The sequence below is a fragment of the Tyto alba genome, unplaced genomic scaffold (genome assembly GCF_018691265.1).
Source record: "Tyto alba isolate M040663 unplaced genomic scaffold, T.alba_DEE_v4.0 Super-Scaffold_34, whole genome shotgun sequence".
NCBI classification, from domain to species: domain Eukaryota; kingdom Metazoa; phylum Chordata; class Aves; order Strigiformes; family Tytonidae; genus Tyto; species Tyto alba.
The window spans coordinates 831,386-849,153 of record NW_024881309.1 but is presented as its reverse complement, the minus strand read 5'-3'; the positions used below and the strand labels follow the sequence as shown (position 1 = coordinate 849,153).

General features: G+C 61.9%; 2 protein-coding genes across 3 annotated transcripts; one reads left to right on the top strand and one right to left on the bottom strand.

Moving 5' to 3' along the window:
• The first annotated feature begins 118 nt into the window (after positions 1-118).
• On the top strand, positions 119-2,948 carry LOC116961759 (fumarylacetoacetate hydrolase domain-containing protein 2-like). 2 transcript variants are annotated; one of them, XM_042801383.1, is made up of 8 exons: positions 119-188; positions 1,266-1,454; positions 1,553-1,769; positions 1,873-1,932; positions 2,038-2,197; positions 2,371-2,479; positions 2,569-2,656; positions 2,768-2,948. In XM_042801383.1, exons 2-8 carry the CDS (start codon positions 1,273-1,275, stop codon positions 2,828-2,830), a joined length of 879 nt encoding a protein of 292 aa, XP_042657317.1. In that variant the 5' UTR covers positions 119-188; positions 1,266-1,272; the 3' UTR covers positions 2,831-2,948. The 2 variants fall into 2 exon arrangements, with proteins under 2 accessions (XP_042657317.1, XP_042657316.1); XM_042801382.1 differs by lacking the exon at positions 119-188 and having other exon boundaries at positions 432-1,454.
• GPAT2 (glycerol-3-phosphate acyltransferase 2, mitochondrial) lies at positions 2,946-11,813 on the bottom strand. The gene is made up of 22 exons (XM_042801353.1): positions 11,725-11,813; positions 10,558-10,698; positions 10,193-10,306; positions 9,891-9,964; positions 8,542-8,652; positions 7,909-8,016; positions 6,876-6,975; positions 6,656-6,792; positions 6,415-6,514; positions 6,022-6,228; positions 5,799-5,909; positions 5,437-5,522; positions 5,225-5,343; positions 4,935-5,005; positions 4,570-4,834; positions 4,339-4,487; positions 4,144-4,221; positions 3,843-3,971; positions 3,641-3,761; positions 3,389-3,442; positions 3,193-3,248; positions 2,946-3,112 (listed from the first exon to the last, which is right to left on the bottom strand). Exons 2-22 carry the CDS (start codon positions 10,672-10,674, stop codon positions 2,996-2,998), a joined length of 2,424 nt encoding a protein of 807 aa, XP_042657287.1. The 5' UTR covers positions 10,675-10,698; positions 11,725-11,813; the 3' UTR covers positions 2,946-2,995.
• Positions 11,814-17,768: the final 5,955 nt, after the last annotated feature.

The following is a 17,768-nucleotide window of genomic DNA, read 5'->3' as shown; positions in this document are numbered from 1 at the left end:
CCTCCAGCGCGGGAGAGGCGCGGCCGAGAGAGCCGGCTGTCATTGGCGGCGCGCCCGGCGAGGCCCCGCCTCCCCTCCGCTCTCATTGGTCAGTCCGAGGCGGGGCGGGGACTCGGCGCGGCGACCTTCAGCGCGCGGGGTGGTGCGGGGTTGGCGCGTGCCCGGAGGGGAGTGACGCGGCACGTGACGTAGGTGGCACCGGGGATCCCCCCTGCCCCCTCCGCCTCCCCGGGATCCCCCCCCGATCCCCGGGGATCGGGACAGTGCGGGGCTGGGGGGGGGGGGGGTATCCTCTGGGATCAGGAATGTGCAGAATCGGGGGGGGGGGGGGGGGGCGGGATCCTCAGGGATCGGGAATGTGCGGGACTGGGGGAGGGGGGGACCCGCTGGGATTGGGGCGATGCGGGACGGGTGGGGGATCCTCTGGGATCGGCAGTGTGCGGGATCGGGGGCGGGGGGAATCCCCTGAGATCGGGGCTGTGTGGAATGGTGGGGAGATCCCCCGGAATTAGGGGGACCTTTGGGACGAAGGCTGTGTAGGGATCCACCAGGATTGGGGCTACGCAAGATCAAGGAGATCCCCCAGGACCAGCGCTGCACAGGACTGCGGGAGGGGATCCCCCATGGATCCCCACCGTGCAGGGTCGGGGGGGATCAGGGGGAGGGATCCCCCAGGACTGGGGTTGTGCAGAATCAGGGCTGTGAAGGATTGCGGGGATCCCCCGGGATCCAGGCTGTGTGGGATCAGGTGATCTCCCCTCCCCTCCTGTCTGGTGTGCCAGGGGATCCCATCTGTCTCCAGATCAGTCCCATGCTGGGATCCGCTCCCTGCTGTGGGAGGGTTTCACTGCTGTACTGGGGATCTGGTCTGTGCTGGGATCTGCCCCCCCCTCCACCCCCTGGAGGGATCCACTGTCCCCAGCCTTTCCTTACTACGGCCTGATCCCCTCTACCCTCCCAATCTGTCCTATGCCGGGATCTCTCCCCTCCCAGGAATCGATTCAGCCCCCCCCCCCCCCCCCCCCCCGAGATCCTTCTCCTGGGATCTCCCCTCCCTCCAGGATCCCACCTGCGCTGGGATCTGCCCCTTCCCCCTCTCCCCAGGGCCCCGTGCAGGATGCGGCCCCTCCTCACCCTGCTGCGGGGTGCCAGCCCCCAGGGATCCCCCCCCTTATGCTGGGGGGGGGGGGGGGGGATCCCCCCACGGCTGCTGCCAGGATCCACTCCAGGCAGGATCCCACGGATCTGCTCCCCGGTGCCCACAGGTGCCAGATGCGCTTGCGGGGGGCCATGCGGCTGGTGCGGTTCCGGGGGGCCGGGGGGGGCGAGCCCCGGCTGGGGGTGGAGGCAGCCGAGGGGAGCGTGGTGGATCTGAGCGAGGCCGAGCCCGCGCTGCCCCGTTCCGCCCGCGCCTTCCTGGAGAGCGGCCACCGCGGCCTGGCTGCCGCTCAAAGGTGGGTGTGGGTGTGGGTGTCCCCCCCCCCCAGCACCGGATCGGACCCCCCGCACCCCACTCGGGAGTGCTGACCCCCCCCCCAACTCGGCCCCACAGGGCACTGGAGTCCGGCCGGCACCGGGTGCCGCGGGAGTCGGTGCGGCTCCTGGCGCCCGTGGGGGACCCGCAGAAGGTGATCTGCGTGGGGCTCAACTACCGCGACCACTGCCTGGAGCAGGGCGTCAAGATCCCCAAGGAGCCCATCATCTTCAACAAGTTCCCCAGCGCCATCATCGGGCCCTTCGATGACATCGTGCACCCCCAGGAGAGCAATGTGAGGAAAACCCCCCCCACCCCCCACCCCACCACCACCACATGGGGTGCAGCCCCCCTCAGCCCCACCCCCAGCACCCCCCTTTTCTCCCACCCTGCTCCAGGAGGTGGACTGGGAAGTGGAGCTGGCTGCTGTCATCGGGAAGAAGGGGCGGCACATCGAGGTAACCCCCCAGCCCCCTCCTCATTTCAGCGGGGTCTGGGGGGTTGTGTGTGTGTGTATGTCCAGTTAAGCAGGTCCCCATTGTCACCCCCCCCCCCCCCCCAAGGAGTCAGCAGCGCTGGACCACGTCGTGGGCTTCATGGTGGCCAACGACATCAGCGCCCGGGACTGGCAGAGCAGGAACGGGAGGCAGTGGCTGCTGGGGAAAACCTTCGACACTTTTTGTCCCCTGGGGCCGGCCCTTGTCACCAAGGAGGCTGTGGCAGGTAGGGACAGCCCAGAGACTGTCCCAGCAAACGCAGGAGGCAGCGACTGCCAAATTTGCCCCGGAGCAGCCGTGTTTTCCCCAAAGGGAGCGCTCCTGGTGGCCAGGGGTCCCACGGTGCTGTTCCTGGGGACCCCCCCCCCAGGCTGTGACCCCTGCCCTCTGTCCCCACAGACGTCCACAACCTGAGCATCCGCTGCAGCATCAACGGGCGGGTGATGCAGGACAGCAGCACCAACCAGCTCATCTTCCCCCTGCCCAAACTCATCGCCTGGGTCTCGCGGTAGGCATGGGGGGGGGGGGGGGGCAGCACTGCTCCCCTGGGGATCGGGGTTGGGGGCCACAGCTGATGGCTTCTGGCACCCACCCCAGGTTCGTCACGCTGGTCCCTGGGGACATCTTGCTGACGGGAACCCCTCCTGGTGTGGGGGCCTTTCAGAAGCCCCCTGTGTTTCTTAAGGTGAGGGAAAGGGGGCTTGAAATAGGGCTGGGGTGGCAGAGGGGGAACATAAAGGACCCCAGGGGGGGTAAGAGGGGGGGGGGTGTGCCACCCTTTCCTTGCCCCTTGCAGAGAGGAGACGAGGTGCAGTGCGAGATCGAGGAGCTGGGCGTCATCTGCAACAAGGTGGTGTGAAGATGGAGACGCCAAATTTCACCCCGCCCAATTTCCCCCTCCCTCCACACCCCACACCCCCATCCCCCCCACCACCCTCCCCCCCGGCGGGGTTCAAATAAATCCATGAGCCAGGTCAGGGCCCTGCTCCCGGGTTTATCGGCGCGGTGGGGACAGGGCAGGTGCCTACAGCTGGGTGAACTGCTGGATGAAGGCTTCCAGCTTCCCCCGGCTCCCACGGGAGTGGAAAGGCTGGGCGAGGTGGAGCAGGGGGCCGGCGGGGGTCTGCACCTCCTCCAGCACCTGGGGAGGGAGAGGAGTCGCACAGGGGGGGGGGGAAGCTTGAGGCTGGAAGGGGGCTGGTGGAGCCCAGCCATGCTTACCCCCATCTCCTTGAAGGTCTGCAGAGAGCTGAGGGCCAGGGTCCTGTTTGGGTACTCTGAAGGGAGAGAAAGCCCCAAGGGAGCACCTGCATCCCACCCCCCAGGCACCCACAGCCCGGTTTTGGGAGTGGAGGGGGGTGTGTATGCTGACCCCAAAGCAGGAGGGAGGCCCCATCCCTCCCCCAGCCCAACTCACCGAAACCATCCTCCTCGGCCAGGAATTGGAGCAGCGCCTCGACGTAGGCTGGCTCTGGGGTCGGGGAGAGAGAAAGGGGGTCAAATCCCAGCGCCCCCAGCTCCCGGCGGGACACAGCCCTTCTTCTCTGGTCTTGGTGCAGAGCCAGGGCCGCAAGGGAGCTTTGGCTGTGCCTCAGTTTCCCCAAAAGCCAAGGCAAGACGGGGCTGGTGGGGTTGGAGAAACGGTTGCCCACCCCAGGGGGGGTCCTACCGGGTTGGGGCCAGCTGGGTCGGTCCAGGAAAGCCACGGCTCTGGTGTAGGTCCTCAGCACGGGGCTCAGGAGCCGGCAGAGGAAGAGGAGGAAGCCGGGTGAGCCCTGGGGCTCGCTGAGCTGGAGGGGGTGGGGGAAGCCAGGCTTTGGTGAAACCCTGTCACAGAGGCAGCCGGGCCGTGTCTGGGGCCACCCCGGTACCTTGAAGCAGCGCTTGGGGACCTCGTCCTCGCTGTCGTTGTCGCTGTCGGTGAAGTCCATCCCGGCCCAGGGCCGCCCCTTGCTGAAGGGCCGTGGGGCCAAGTCGCAGATCCAGCGCTCGCTCTCAGGCTGGGGGGACAAGCCGGGCGTCACATCACCGGCATCCCGGTGCCCCCCCACCCCCCCTCAGCAGAGACCCTGCGCCCTTGTCCCCTTCCCAGCCGGGACTGGAGGGCGCAGGAAGGGCCGAGCCACCCAGCACCAGCGTGGGAAGGGGGTCCCCAGGGTGGGGGGCACCCACTTCTTCAGTCTTCAGCAGCCCACACAGGAGGAGCTTGTCCACGATGTCCTGGCTCCAGTAGTCGAGGGGCTGGCAGGGCTAGGGGAGAGAAGGAAAAGGGGCTGGCAGGCAGCCGGATTCCCTGCGGCCCCGCAGGCAGCGGTGACAGGCCACTTCCACGCGATGGCAGTGCCACCCCATGCCGCCAGCCCCTACCCGGAGCCCCAGCAGGTTTGGGGGCAGCAGCAGGAGCAGCTCCAGGGTCTTGCGGTGCAGCTCGTCCTGGCCGAGCACGATGCCAGAGGGTCCAACACTCGCTCCCAGGAAGGGCAACATCTCCACCAGCAAGGCACGGATGGCACAGGCTGCCGGGAAAGCGGCGTCACCGGTTCCCCCGGCGTCACCCATCCCTGGTGTCACCGATCCCCCCCGCACCTCGCTCCTCACCTCCCACCGCCTCGCTGGCAAAGACGGGCAGGATGGCAGCGCTGTGGTGGCCCAGCTCGCTCAGAGCCTCCGCCGAGGCCTTGGGGACCACCAGGATGTCACTGACGGGGGCGAGGCGGTAGAAGGTGAGATGGGCTCCGAGCAGGGTGAGGCTGTAGTGCACGAGGGTGCGGAGCTGCCCCGAGAAGCCCACGTCGTGCTGGCGCAGCAGGATCTCCTCCAGCAGCCAGGCAAAGTCCAGCATCAGCCGGGAGAGGAAGACACCCTGGAGAAAGAGGAGGATGAGCTGGGCCCCTCTGCACGGCGGGGCAGCTCGGGAAAGCTTGCTCCAAAGGAGGAGAAACTTGGAAACCTCCTTGCCTCACCTCGCGGTGCTTGTGCAGCAGCAGCACGGACGTGATCCCTACAGCCATGACGGCGGAGCAGGCAACACCGTCTGCAAGGGAAGGAGGGGTGCTCGTTAGCTTTGGGGGGGATTAACCCCCCCACCCCGAGCCCCAGAGGAAGAGAAGGCAGCGGTGGCGACATTCCAAGGAATGTCCTCACCCAGCAGATGCTGGGGGTCTTTGCCCCCCCCCCCCCCCCCGCCAGCCCTGCACAGAGAGGCAGACAGCTGGAGGACAGAGCGCTGCCTCCCCCCCCGCAGACCCCTCACCGCTCAGGGAGTGCAGGCCCAGCTTGGTCACCAACATTTCCTCTTCTGCCTCCAAGCCGGCGGCTGTTGCAGGGCCAGGGCTCCAAATCTCTGCCTTCCTGCTGTCCAGCTGGCTGGGGCTGGAGAGAATGGGAGCCAGAGGGGTGAGAAACCAGGGCCAGGGAGCAGACATCGAAGGTGACACGCTGCCCCGGTGCTCAGCTCCCGCTTACCGCGTGCCGAGGATGGTGGGCAGCAGCAGCTCCTCCAGCGGCTTCCCCGTGCAGCTCTGCCTGACGAGGTTTTTGGCCGCAAACTCCTGGGAAGGACAAACGAGCCTACGAGCGCTCGCGGCCCTCAGCACCAACGAGCTGGCTCGAGCCCTGGGGTACCCCAAGGTCCCAGCGAGCCCCAGCTTCCCCTAGAGATGGGTTCACTGGACGTCCTGGAGAACCCTGGATCCCCCCCCCAGCCGCCCCAAACCCCTCCATCCGACCCACAGAGGTCTGCACGGCCGCCAACACCGCGGCAATAAACCCTCCAGAGCTGGGAGGGATCCAAACAGGAGTCCCGGCCGAAAACCCCGCCGCCGTACCTGTAGGGAGAAGGGCTGGGCGAAGTCCACGCGGACGCAGCCGAAGTTTCGGCGCAGGGCCCGGCACGCCGCCCAGAGGCACGCACCGAGGCCGAAGGGCCGAGCGCCGTGCTGGGAGGAGAGGGGGCCAAAGCATTTAATGGGGTGATGGATGGAAGCGCCGCTCCCCGAGGGAGGCGCCCCGCCGTCCGGGTGCTGCGACTGCACCGGGAAGACCCCTCACCGCTCGCTGCCCGTGCGAAGCCCCGGGGACCACGTCGTAGGCGATGCCCACAGGGACCACGAGGACATCGGGGACGGCGCCGTCCCGCATGGCTCGGTACACCAGGGCCAGCCACTCCCGGGCAGGGGCAGAGAGGCGCAGGGTGACGGGAGGCTCCTCCAGGAAGATGAGCAGAGGCTGTCGGCTCCTCAGCACCTCCTCGATGTACTGGTGGGAGGAGACGGAGTGAGGCTGGGGGGGCACCGGGGGCCACCCTGGGGACGCATGGGAGCTGCCAGCATCCGTCTCCCAGCCAAAAGGCCTGTGGTCAAGACAGCCCTAAATGCCTTCGCCGAGTGCTTTTGGAGCTTGGGAGAATGTTTCGTCCCTCCCATCGCCCCGGGCTGGACCTACCATGGCCAGGACAGTCCCTGGGAGCCCTTCGTCCTGGTCGCTCGCCGTCTGCCCCATCCTCGATGGCAGAAAAATCCCTCCCAGGTGGCCAAGGAGGGCTCTGCGGGAGAAAGAGGATACCACGAGCACCCACCTTGCATGGGGCGACATCCCCCCCGTCGCCCACCTCAGGTTTGCCAACACAATTCCCTCCTCCCCGGGCAAGGACCTGGCCAACGCGCTGGGCTCTGCCGTGCCTTACCGGAGGCGAGAGCTGCAGACCTGGCCACCCACCGTCACCCTGGGCACCCCCAGCCCTTGGGAGAAGAGGAGGAAGGACAGGAGCAGCCCATCCAGCTGGGATTTGTGCGTCGAGAGGAAAACCAGCGGCGCGCCGGGCTGCAAGGAGAGCGGCCAGGGCTCAGCGCCCGGTGTGCCGGCGGCGGGGCGCGGGGCTGTGAGCGGCTGGCTGGGCTCCCTACCGTCCCGGCGGCCCTTCGCACCATCTCCAGCTGCCCTCGGTGGAGCTGCACGCTGAGGAAGAGACAGTTCAGGAGCTTCAGCAGAGCCCAGTTGCACAGCCTGCAGGAAAACAAGCAAGGGAGCAACCCTGCGGGGGGCCACAAATCACTGCGGAGACCTTATCCAGGCCGCCCTTCTCCTGCCTCAGTTTCCCCACCCAGGCGACAAAGGGGGGATGCAGGAGACAGCTCAACTCAAAATCTCACTTCTCGGCTCCCTTAAAGCAAATAAACAGCTCTATTATAAATTAAGTTAAAACATTAAAGGTTGGATGTGACAAGACCACCCCCTTCTCCCCCCAGCAACAAAAGCTGAAGTCAATTACCCCTCCATCTCCCCGTCCTCCCCGCACACTGCTTACGGGAAGGATCTGAATGCTTTTATCCCCTGGGTAATTTCTTCCCTTTAAATACTTCAGATGCTCAGAGGGTTCTTTTATTACAGCTCAATCAGACAAGCAATTAGGCTACAATGCAACCTCTAATTGCCAATTTCTCAATGACAGGATGAAAAAAAAATGAAAAGAGGGGAGAGAGAGAGAGAGAGAGAGAGAGAGAGAGAGAGAGAGGAAAAGTTCCCATTTGCTTTGCTTTGCTTTACATCCTCCCAGTGTTTTTTTTTTTTTTCTTTTCTCTCCCTTCTCCACTCTGGTGTCAGATTCCAGCTCGCTGGAAGAAACTGGGGGGAAATATCCCCAGGGAGCTGCATGGGACCCCAAGGGCTGCCTGCCCTGCAGCGTCAGCCTGGGCTCTCAGCACACGCATCCCCCAAAGGATCCCTGGGCATCCCCCAGAGGACAGCTTGCAGGCATGAGGCACTGAGCCACTGCTCAAAGCCCACCCAAAGGGGCTTAATACAGAAATTAAGAGCATGAGACCCCTAGAGTGGAGGAGAGGGACTGGGAATACCCCAGCCAGGAGCTGGGATCCCTCCAGCAAGAGGGGGAAGATGCCCATACGCACCCACAACCCTCACCGGGGAGGGAGCACAGACCTCAGCATGAGAAGGGAGAGCGGGGCCTGGATTTCCGCCAAGATCTTGAATATTTTCTCCTTCCATTGCTGGTGGGATTTGCTGTCCCCTCTTGAGCCACGGGACCACCTGGTAGTGACATCCCATGCCATGCGGAAAGGGGATGGAGAGGAGGTGGGAAGCAGGAGGCAGAGCAAGGGGTGAAAAAGCATTCTGCATTACAGTAATTACAACGTACTGGCTGCCAGCCTCCTGCTGTGTAATTAGCAATGACAAGTTAGGGGACAGTTGCCTGACAAGGCCACCTCACCCCACTGGGACAGAACGAGACAGAGAGCCTCGGCAGCGTCCCGGAGCGGAGCCCAGAGGCTGGAGAACCCGTTCCCCACCAAACTGGGATACGGGCTCCTTTTGGGGGTGCTGAGCCCGGGGGGAAGCAGCTGCAAAGCCCCTTCCTCGAGGTGAGTTTTTGGGAAGGGCGCAGCAGCGAGAAGGAGCTGACCCATCTCTTTCTGCCAGGAGCAGACGGGTGCATCCCTCGCTCCGGTGACTGAACGGAATCCCACGGGATTGGGGGACGATGCTGCAGGACCTGGGGCCTGCCAGGGGGGAAGGTGACCCCAGAGAGCCCCCCCCCCGGCTGCTCCTGCTTACCTCTTGCTGCGGCAGATCCTCGCCGGGAGGTCTCCAGGGGTGTCAGCAGGAACTTTCCAGTCCCAGACAGCGAGCAAACCACAGACCCTTCGGACCAGCCAGCCCCGGTACCTGGGCAGGGAGACAGACAGCGATGTCCTCGTGGTTAGAGGCTTTTCCAGGGTGCTCAGCTTCCCTCAAACCAGCTGTTCGCAAGAATTCTGAGATTTTTCTCCCCGTTTTACAGCTGGGAAAACGGAGGCACCAGCAGAGTGATGCTCCCAGCCACCCTTGCAGCATCGCTCCTCACACAGGAAGGAAACCTGTGATTGCTAGAAGCGCGCAGGGGATGCTGCAGAGGTCCCAAATTGAGGACTTTTCCAAATTTCCCCCCGAATCAGAGCTAGGCAGCACCTGAAAGGGATGTAAACGAGGTTTGAGATTGCACAGAGTGTGTGGCAACCCAGCGGCAGGGCTGCAGGCGGCCGGAGAGGGACATGGGAACTTCAGACCTTCGTCTTTCCCCTCGTGATCTCAGCCACCCATCACCAAGCTCTTTTTAGCCATCCCGCAACTCCTGCGTCGCTGCAAGCGGGGATGAATTATTCAAAGAGTTTGAAAGCTGGAGCTGGGATATTTCAAGCTGAATAGAGTATAATGACCCGATTTGGAAAAATACAGCGCAAAATTGCTAAGCCACCAGGGACTGCTCTGAAAGGGGAGAGGAACCAAGGGAGCCCAGCACCTCGGGAACAAAAAAATATATCAGGCAATTTGGCAAGGAAACAGCTCCTGGGCTCCACGGAGGAAAAGGCTGGTTGACACCAGCTGGAGGTCCAGAGTTAGAGCCCGTGGGGAGGAGGAAGAGCAGGAGGGGTTGGGGGGGAGGCCATTTCGCCTCTCCCCAGGGGCCGGGAGCCAGGCTTGCTCCAAGGGCTGCGTGCGTGAGCTTGTCCTTGTGCCGGAGCCAGAGAGAACGAAAACACCCTCAGCCCCCCCCCCCGCCAAGTTCTTTCCAACAGCATCAAGATACCAAGTTTTGTTTAAAAAAAGAAACAACCCCAAATCCTCAACTCTGTGGCCGACTTCTCCCAGCCTGACCGTGACAGCAGCCAGAGGAACAGACCAAGCCCTTTCCCCTCTGCCGTTATTAACACTCTGCACTTGGAGATGTGGCTTCCAGCCTTTCAAAATATAATTAGCGTAACTCCTTTTTGGACTAATTAGGGAGTAAGGGTGATGGAGAGGCATCCCCACACTCCTGCAGAGCAGGGGAAGGGATTTCTGTGGGGACTTGGATGAAACCTGGGAAAAAAAAAAAAAAGTGATTTGCCCAGCGTTCCCCAGCACAGAGCTTGTTCTGTCCTCACCGCGTGTCCTCCTCCGTCACCCGGATGGCGTCACGGAAGCCAAGAGAGGAGAGATGCTGGTGGTAAAAACCATCCTGGAAGGAAAAAGTGGGGTCAGCCCTTACAGCAGCAGTGGGTCTGCCGTTGAAGGGCAGTGGGGCAGGTTTTGGCTGCGCTTGCCCCACGCCAGCCCCCAGCCCTCTCTCCCGGGGCACACAGGACCCTTCGGATGGGGCTTGTCCTCTTTGCCAGCATCCTGGGATCCCAACCTTTCTTCCCAGCCAGCTCCGGGAAGCGCAGGGCTTCCAGATCCACGCTCTTACCCAGCTCTTCGGGGTGCAGGTCTGGCAGCAGCGCCCCGAGAACAGACGGTACTTGCCCAGAAACGGGATGAAAATTTCCAGTTTCTGCCCCGAATCGCAGATCCAGGTTTTCATCTGAGGAGAGAAAGAAAGACAGCGGGGAGGGAGGGATGGCACGAACCTTGCTTGTTCTGCAAATACCAAAAGTTTGTGAATTCTCCCCAAAACACACTTGCACTGTGGCAAGAAGTCATGTTACTGGGCTTATTGGAGAGAAATAAAGCAAATTTATCTGGAATCGAAGGGGTAGCTGCAAAGGGGAGACTCAAGCTGGTTTCCCCCCCCCCCCGAGAGGATGCTGCTATCCTCCCCGGACGAGGAGTCACCTTCATTTCTCCGCCACCGTCAGCAGAGGAGTGTGAGGACCAGGATCCGATGGGGTCAGCACCCCGGGGGGGCTCAGGCAGTGGGTTTTGCTCAGGGATGAGCCCTTGGAGATGCATCCAGCACCGGCCCACAGAGCTCAGCTGGGGAGACACAGGCAAGAGGGGGTCAGTGAAAGCCGGGGGGGGGCACGTGGGGAGACCTCAGACCCCACATCCCCACCCCGCCTGCAGCGACGGAGGCCAGCGGCGAGCGGGAGACCCTTCCACCACCATAACCAGTGCCGTGGGGCAGTGGGGCAACACTGAATGGGACCCACAGGGCGCTGAGCCCCTCTCCCCACTTCAGTCCTTTGCAGCAAAGGGACCTGCTCCTTGGCAGAGAGATGGATGGTTTATAGCACAAAAAGAGAGGGGGGGAAAAAAAAAATACAAAACCAAAAAAAACCCACCCCAAAATAAATAAAAAAAAAAAAAACAAAAAAACAAAAACAAAAAAAAAAAAAAAAAAAAAAACAAAAACAAAAAAAAACAACCAACCCAGCAACCAACGTGCCAAAACCCCTCGGGAAAGGAATTTATTCTTCGTAATCGAGCTCCGGTGCCGTTACAATTGACTTTTCCCTCCCACACCCTCCTCCTCCCCAGCACGGAGATGCCAATCTGTACTCAAAAACCCCGCAGCGCCCGTGCAGCCTGTCCCGAAATGCCAAGTTTCCGATCCCCGGCCAGCCTCAGCCCCCCCCCCCCCCCCAAATCACGCGGGGGGCACCCAGCGTTGCCCACCCGTGCAGGGAGAGGGGCTGCTTGTACAAGAGACCCTGCTCCTTGCAAGGTATCAGGGGCTTTTAAACCACGTCTACCCGTTCCATTTGTTGTGGGGTAGTTTTAAGGAATTTTATTCCCCCCCTCCAAAAAAAAATGAGAGGATGGAAGAAAACAAAAATAATTTGTTTTTAAGATGTTGCTGGGGCAATGAAGAAAAGCGAGGTTGGAGGGAAGAAAAGCCCAGCAAGGTTTGCGACATGCCAGGAAACCCCCCATGCATGAAAACCCAGCTGGATTTACCGGGGGGTGCTCATGGCAGGGGGAGAATGGGGTCATCCCCCCTTGATTTGGGGATCAGAGCGTCCCCTCGGTGCTCGCCCTCGTCCCCAGGGAGCCACGTACCTCCAAGACAGGCTGTCACGGGTGGGGGGGGGGACAGTGCTGGCAGCCCCCGGCGTGGGGTTGGGGTGGGGGGGATGTTCCCAAAGTGGAGGGGGAGAAGAGGCACTGGGATGCTCGAGTGTCCTGGAAAAAAAAAAAAAAAAACAGAAGGCAGAAATAGGCAGAAAGTCTTATTTTGGAAGGTTTTGGTTTCTTGGAGAGAGCTGCTGGCAGAGGACACCCCCATGTCCAGTAAGGCTTTGGGGGGTAACAGGCTGCATACACCCCATAGGGCCCTGGCGGGGGGGGGTAACACACCCCACACCCCCTATAGAGCCTGGGGGGGGGCGGGAGGGGAGCACACCCCACACCCTCTGTAGGGTTTTTGTGTGTGGGGGGGTAACACACCCTACCACACCCTACACCCCCTACGGAGCCTTGGGGGGGGGGGGGGGGTAACACACCCCATACAGTCTATAGGGCCCGGGGGGGGCGGGTAACACACCCCATACGCCCTATAGGGCCTTGGGGGGGGTAACACACCCCATACGCCCTATAGGGCCTTGGGGGGGGTAACACACCCCATACGCCCTATAGGGCCTTGGCGGGGGGGGTAACACACCCCATACGCCCTATAGGGCCTTGGCGGGGGGGGTAACACACCCCATACGCCCTATAGGGCCTTGGCGGGGGGGGTAACACACCCCATACGCCCTATAGGGCCTTGGCGGGGGGGGTAACACACCCCATACGCCCTATAGGGCCTTGGCGGGGGGGGTAACACACCCCATACGCCCTATAGGGCCTTGGCGGGGGGTAACCCACCCCACACACCCTACGGAGCCTTGGGGGGGGTAACACACACCCACCCCCCCCGTAGGGCCCTGGGGGGTCCCCAGCCCCACCGCCCCCCCGGCCCCGGCCCCGCTCTCACCCGCCGCCGGCCCGGCCGCCCCGCCCCCGCGGGAGCCCGGCCCCGAGGGGCGCCACGTGTCCCCCCCCCCCCCCGTGACCCCTGGGGGCGCCGGCCCCTTCCCACGTCCCCATCACCCCCGTGAACAGCAGCCGCCCGCCCCTGGGGACATCAGGGGGTCCCAGCCCCAAACCCCACCCCAGGGGTCCCAGCTCCTTCCCAGGGGTCCCAGCCCCACACCCCACCCCAGGGGTCCCAGCCCCAAACCCCGTCCCAGGGGTCCCAGCCCCATCCCGGGGGTCCCAGCCCCAAACCCCACCCCAGGGGTCCCAGCCCCACACCCCACCCCAGGGGTCCCAGCCCCTTCCCGGGGGTCCCAGCCCCAAACCCCATCCCGGGGGTCCCAGCCCCTTCCCGGGGGTCCCAGCCCCAAACCCCACCCCAGGGGTCCCAGCCCCTTCCCGGGGGTCCCAGCCCCAAACCCCACCCCAGGGGTCCCAGCCCCTTCCCGGGGGTCCCAGCCCCAAACCCCACCCCAGGGGTCCCAGCCCCAAACCCCATCCCAGGGGTCCCAGCCCCATCCCAGGCCGCCGACACCCCCATGGATATCTGTCCCAGACCCCTCCCCAACCTCGTCACCCCCGAGGACATGAACCCCAGCCCCTTGCCAGGTCCCCATCTCTTCTGGGGACATCAACCCCAGCCCAAGCCCCCCCGCCACCCCCGGGGCCATCAGCCCCCATCCCCGCCACCCCCGGGGCCACCCCCTCAGACCTCCAAAACCTCCAGGAAACAGCGGGGAGGCCCCAAATGGGCTGAATCTGCCTAAAAATGCCCCCCGAAAAGCAATATTTTTCACCTGACTGCCAGGGCTGATGCTCTCACCACCCCCACCCTGCCCCCCCGGGGGCTGGAGCTGCAAATCTGCCTTTAAGTGCAGCTGAGAGCTTTTATGCCTTAATCGTCCTCTGGCAGGGAAATAATAAGGGGGATAAAAAAAAAAAAAAAAAAAAAAAAAAGACAAGAGCAGAAAAAAAGGGGGAAAAAAACAGACAAGGAAAAAGGAAAAAAAAAAAAAAGCACACAAAAAAAGGAAAAACATAAGAAAAAAAGAAAAAACTTATTTACTTGGAAGAGAAGAGGAGGAGCGCAGGGTGGGGGTTGCTGGGATACCCAGGGACTTTTGGGGGCTTTTTAGGGGGCAAGAAATAGGGGAAAGCTTTTTAGCCAGTTCCTGCCTGCCCTGAGCCTATCTTCTCCAAAAATTGGCCCATTCGAACTTTTTCTGGCTTTTTCTCACTTTTTTTCCTGGTTCTTTCTTGCTTTTTCTGGATGTTTCTTGCTTTCCAGGGGACCCCAATAACAGCAAAGCATCTTCATGCCACATCACCCACAGACCCCTAAAATAACACTGAAAGGGGAAGATTTCAGGCACCCCAATCCATTTTTGATTTTTAAATTTTTAAATACTTTAAGCATAAATCAGCAGCCATGGCTCCCCCCGCCGTGCCACGGTGGCTATGGTTACCATATCTTCCCTTCCCCGGCTTTTATTGCTCTGCCATTAAACTCAAATACAAATAAAAAGCTTTCGCAGCCATTCCCATCTCCTTATTTTTGAATATTTGAACAGGAACGCGCATTTTCCCCCCACTGGCTTCATGACTGACCTTCCTCTGCCAGTGAAAGTGGCCAAATTTCATCAAAACCCTAAAAATAAAATAAAAGATTACAAGAAGGATCATCCCAGGCGCCAGCACCAAGGGGTTTGGCACATCCACCATATTATTATGATATTTCATCATATAATTAACCAGCATTAATTAAAAGCCCTGTACTGGAGGCAAGCTCTGGAATAGCCCTGGCAGAAGCAGGCTGAGCCCTGGCAGGAACTCGTTGCACCTCGCAGTGTCATCCAAGCTCCCTGCGAGGGTTTCCCACACCAGTTTAAGGCAGTGCCTTCACGCTCGTCCCAGTTTGGGTGCTGAGCATCTCTCCCCTGCTCAAATCCAGAGCAGTGCCCGGGGGAGGATGTCAGCAATTAATATTTCTGCTTAATTAAACTTCCCCTCCTGCTGCTTCCCCAGTGGTAACGACAGGATGTCAATTATTCTGTCAACGATAACACCGGGGCCAGCAGGTCAGCAGCACAGCGGCTTCACCGCGGGGATCATCCGCTGACCCGAGCGCTGCAGGAGGGGGAACAAACCCCCCACAAGCCCATTTTAAACCGTTTTAATCTATTTTTTCAGCAAAAAGCTCACTTTGCTTGAATTTCCGCATCTCTCTTTTCGCAGCAAACCTGGTTCTGCTGAATGGGGGGGGGGGGGGGGGAGGGGGGGGAAATTAAGGAATCGCCATGGCAACCCACGGGCTGTTTTGGGGGAGTTAGTGGGGAGTGGCAGGGGGAGAAAGTTGGGGGGGCAGAGTCGGCAGCTCTAGGGGGGCAGGGTGGGAGGTGGGGGGATCAGATCCTGCTTGGCACAGGCTGGTCCCATGGGGCCATATCCAGCCCCACAGGACAATGCTGAAACCCCCAGCCCCATGCCCAGCCCCATAGAATCATGTGCAGCCCCACAAGACGATGATCAGCCCTGTGAGACCATGCTGAGACCCCTAGCCCCATGCTCAGCCCCATAGGACCATGCCCAGGCCCACGGGACAATTCTGAGACCCCCAGCCCCATGTCCAGCCCCGTAGGACCATACCCAGCCCCATAGGAACATGCCCAGCCCCATGGGAATATGCTTAGCCCCATAAGACCATGCCCAGCCCTATGAAACCATGCTGACACTCCCAGCCCCATGTCCATCCCCACAAGACAATGCCCAGCCCCATAGGATCATGCCCAGCCCCACAAGATGATGATCAACCCTATGAGACCATGCTGAGACCCCCAGCCCCACAGGACCATGCCCAGCCCCACAAGATGATGATCAACCCTATGAGACCATGCTGAGACCCCCAGCCCCATGCCCAGCCCCACAGGACCATGCCCAGCCCCACAAGATGATGGTCAACCCTATGAGACCATGCTGAGACCCCCAGCTCCATGTCCAGCCCCACAGGACCATGCCCAGCCCCATAGGATCATGCCCAGCCCCACAGGATCATGTCCAGCCCCACAAGACAATGATCAGCCCTATGAGACATTGATGGGACTCCCAGTCCCATGTCCAGCCCTGTAGGACCATACCCAGCCCCATAGGAACATGCCCAGCCCCATAGGACTATGCCCAGCCCTATGAGACCATGCTAAGACCCCCAGCCCCACAGGACCATGCCCAGCCCCATAGGATCATGCTCAGCCCCATAGGACCATGTCCAGCCCCACAAGACAATGATCAGCCCTATGAGACATTGATGGGACTCCCAGTCCCGTATCCAGCCCCGTAGGACCATACCCAGCCCCATAGGAACATGCCCAGCCCCATAGGACTATGCCCAGCCCTATGAGACCATGCTAAGACCGCCAGCCCCACAGGACCATGCCCAGCCCCATAGGATCATGCTCAGCCCCATAGGACCATGTCCAGCCCCACAAGACAATGATCAGCCCTATGAGACATTGATGGGACTCCCAGTCCTGTATCCAGCCCTGTAGGACCATACCCAGCCCCATAGGAACATGCCCAGCCCCATAGGACCATGCCCAGCCCTATGAGACCATGCTGAGACCCCCAGCCCCATGCCCAGCCCCACAGGACCATGCCCAGCCCTACGAGACCATGCTGAGACACCCCCAACCCCATGCCCAGCCCCATAGAACCATGCTGAGACCCCCCCCCCATCCCCACAGGACCCCCACCCCCCAGCAAGACCACGTGCAGACCCCACACCTCTCCTGCCACAACGGGTGGTGTGAAGCGGCGGGTAGGGGCTCAGCCGTGGGGCAGAGGGGACCGGAGCCGGCTGTGGCGCCGGAGGCCAGGATCGGGTGCAGCCGCCCCGGGGCTGGGCTGGCGGGGGTCCAGCGGCTCAGCGTGCGCAGCCCCGCGGCCCCGGCCCCGTTCGCACGACCTCTCCCACCCTGAGCATCCTCCCAGCGCGCCGGGACGGGCCAACGGCCGCCGGCCACGCCGGGCTCGAGGGGGAGGGGGAGAGCAGCCGGGCTGGGAAAGGGCTTCCCAAAAGTTCAGCTGGATTTGGGGTGGGTGGAGGTGAAGTCCCGCAGCGGGGCGGGGAGCTGGGGCCGGCTCTGCCACTGCGGAGGTGAGCTGCCCCTGGTCACATCCCCCAGCAATGGGGGGCACCGGCGTGACAGTACCCCGGCGCGAGGCGTGGGGCACCATGCACTGGTGTGGGTCATGAGTCGCGATGCACCGGTATGGGTCACAACAGACCAGTGTAGGGCTTAATTACCCCGGTGTGGGTGACGACAGACCAGTGTGGGGCACGATACCCCCCAGCGAGGGCGACCGCACACCGGCGTGGGTCACCGTGTGCCATCGTGAGTCCGCGGAACAGCAGTGTGAGTCGTGACACACTGGTGTGGGTCACAACATGCTGTCATGAGTCACAACACAGCAGCGGGGGGTGGGGGATGGGGTGGGGGGTGTGTGTGTCGCGATACCCTGCTGCAGGTCGCGATGCACCAGCACGAGCGGTGATACACCAGCGGGGGTCACAGTGCCCCACCACGACCCACGGGTACACCCAGGACATGGCGGTGTGGGTCACAACACCCCAGTGCGGGTCACAACCCACAAAAGCCCCCTGTGGCCCCAACACGTGTCACCCTCACCCCGGGTGGGCAGCACAACCCCATATGAGACACCCGAAAATCCCCTATATCACCCACCCGTGAATCCCTGCCCCACCGGGGTCCCCTGACACTGGGCTCTGTCCCCATCCCCTGTTGGGTTGAACGGCCTTGGGGCTGGCAGCTGCAGAGATTTATTCTTTGGGGGTTTGGGCTTTTTTTTTTTTTTTTTTTTTTTAATTATTATTATTTATTCCTTCCCGGGAGCTGCCATAAATAACCACCCCCCTCCCAGACATCGTGTTCCCGCTCTGCCGGCACACATTCCTCCTGGCCGCACTGCCGGCTGTCACGGGCCACAGCTCTTGTCCCCAACGGTCCCCAGGGATTGGCGGGGGAGGACGTGACACCCCAGGCCACCCCCCCTCCACCCCTTGACAAAAAGTGACA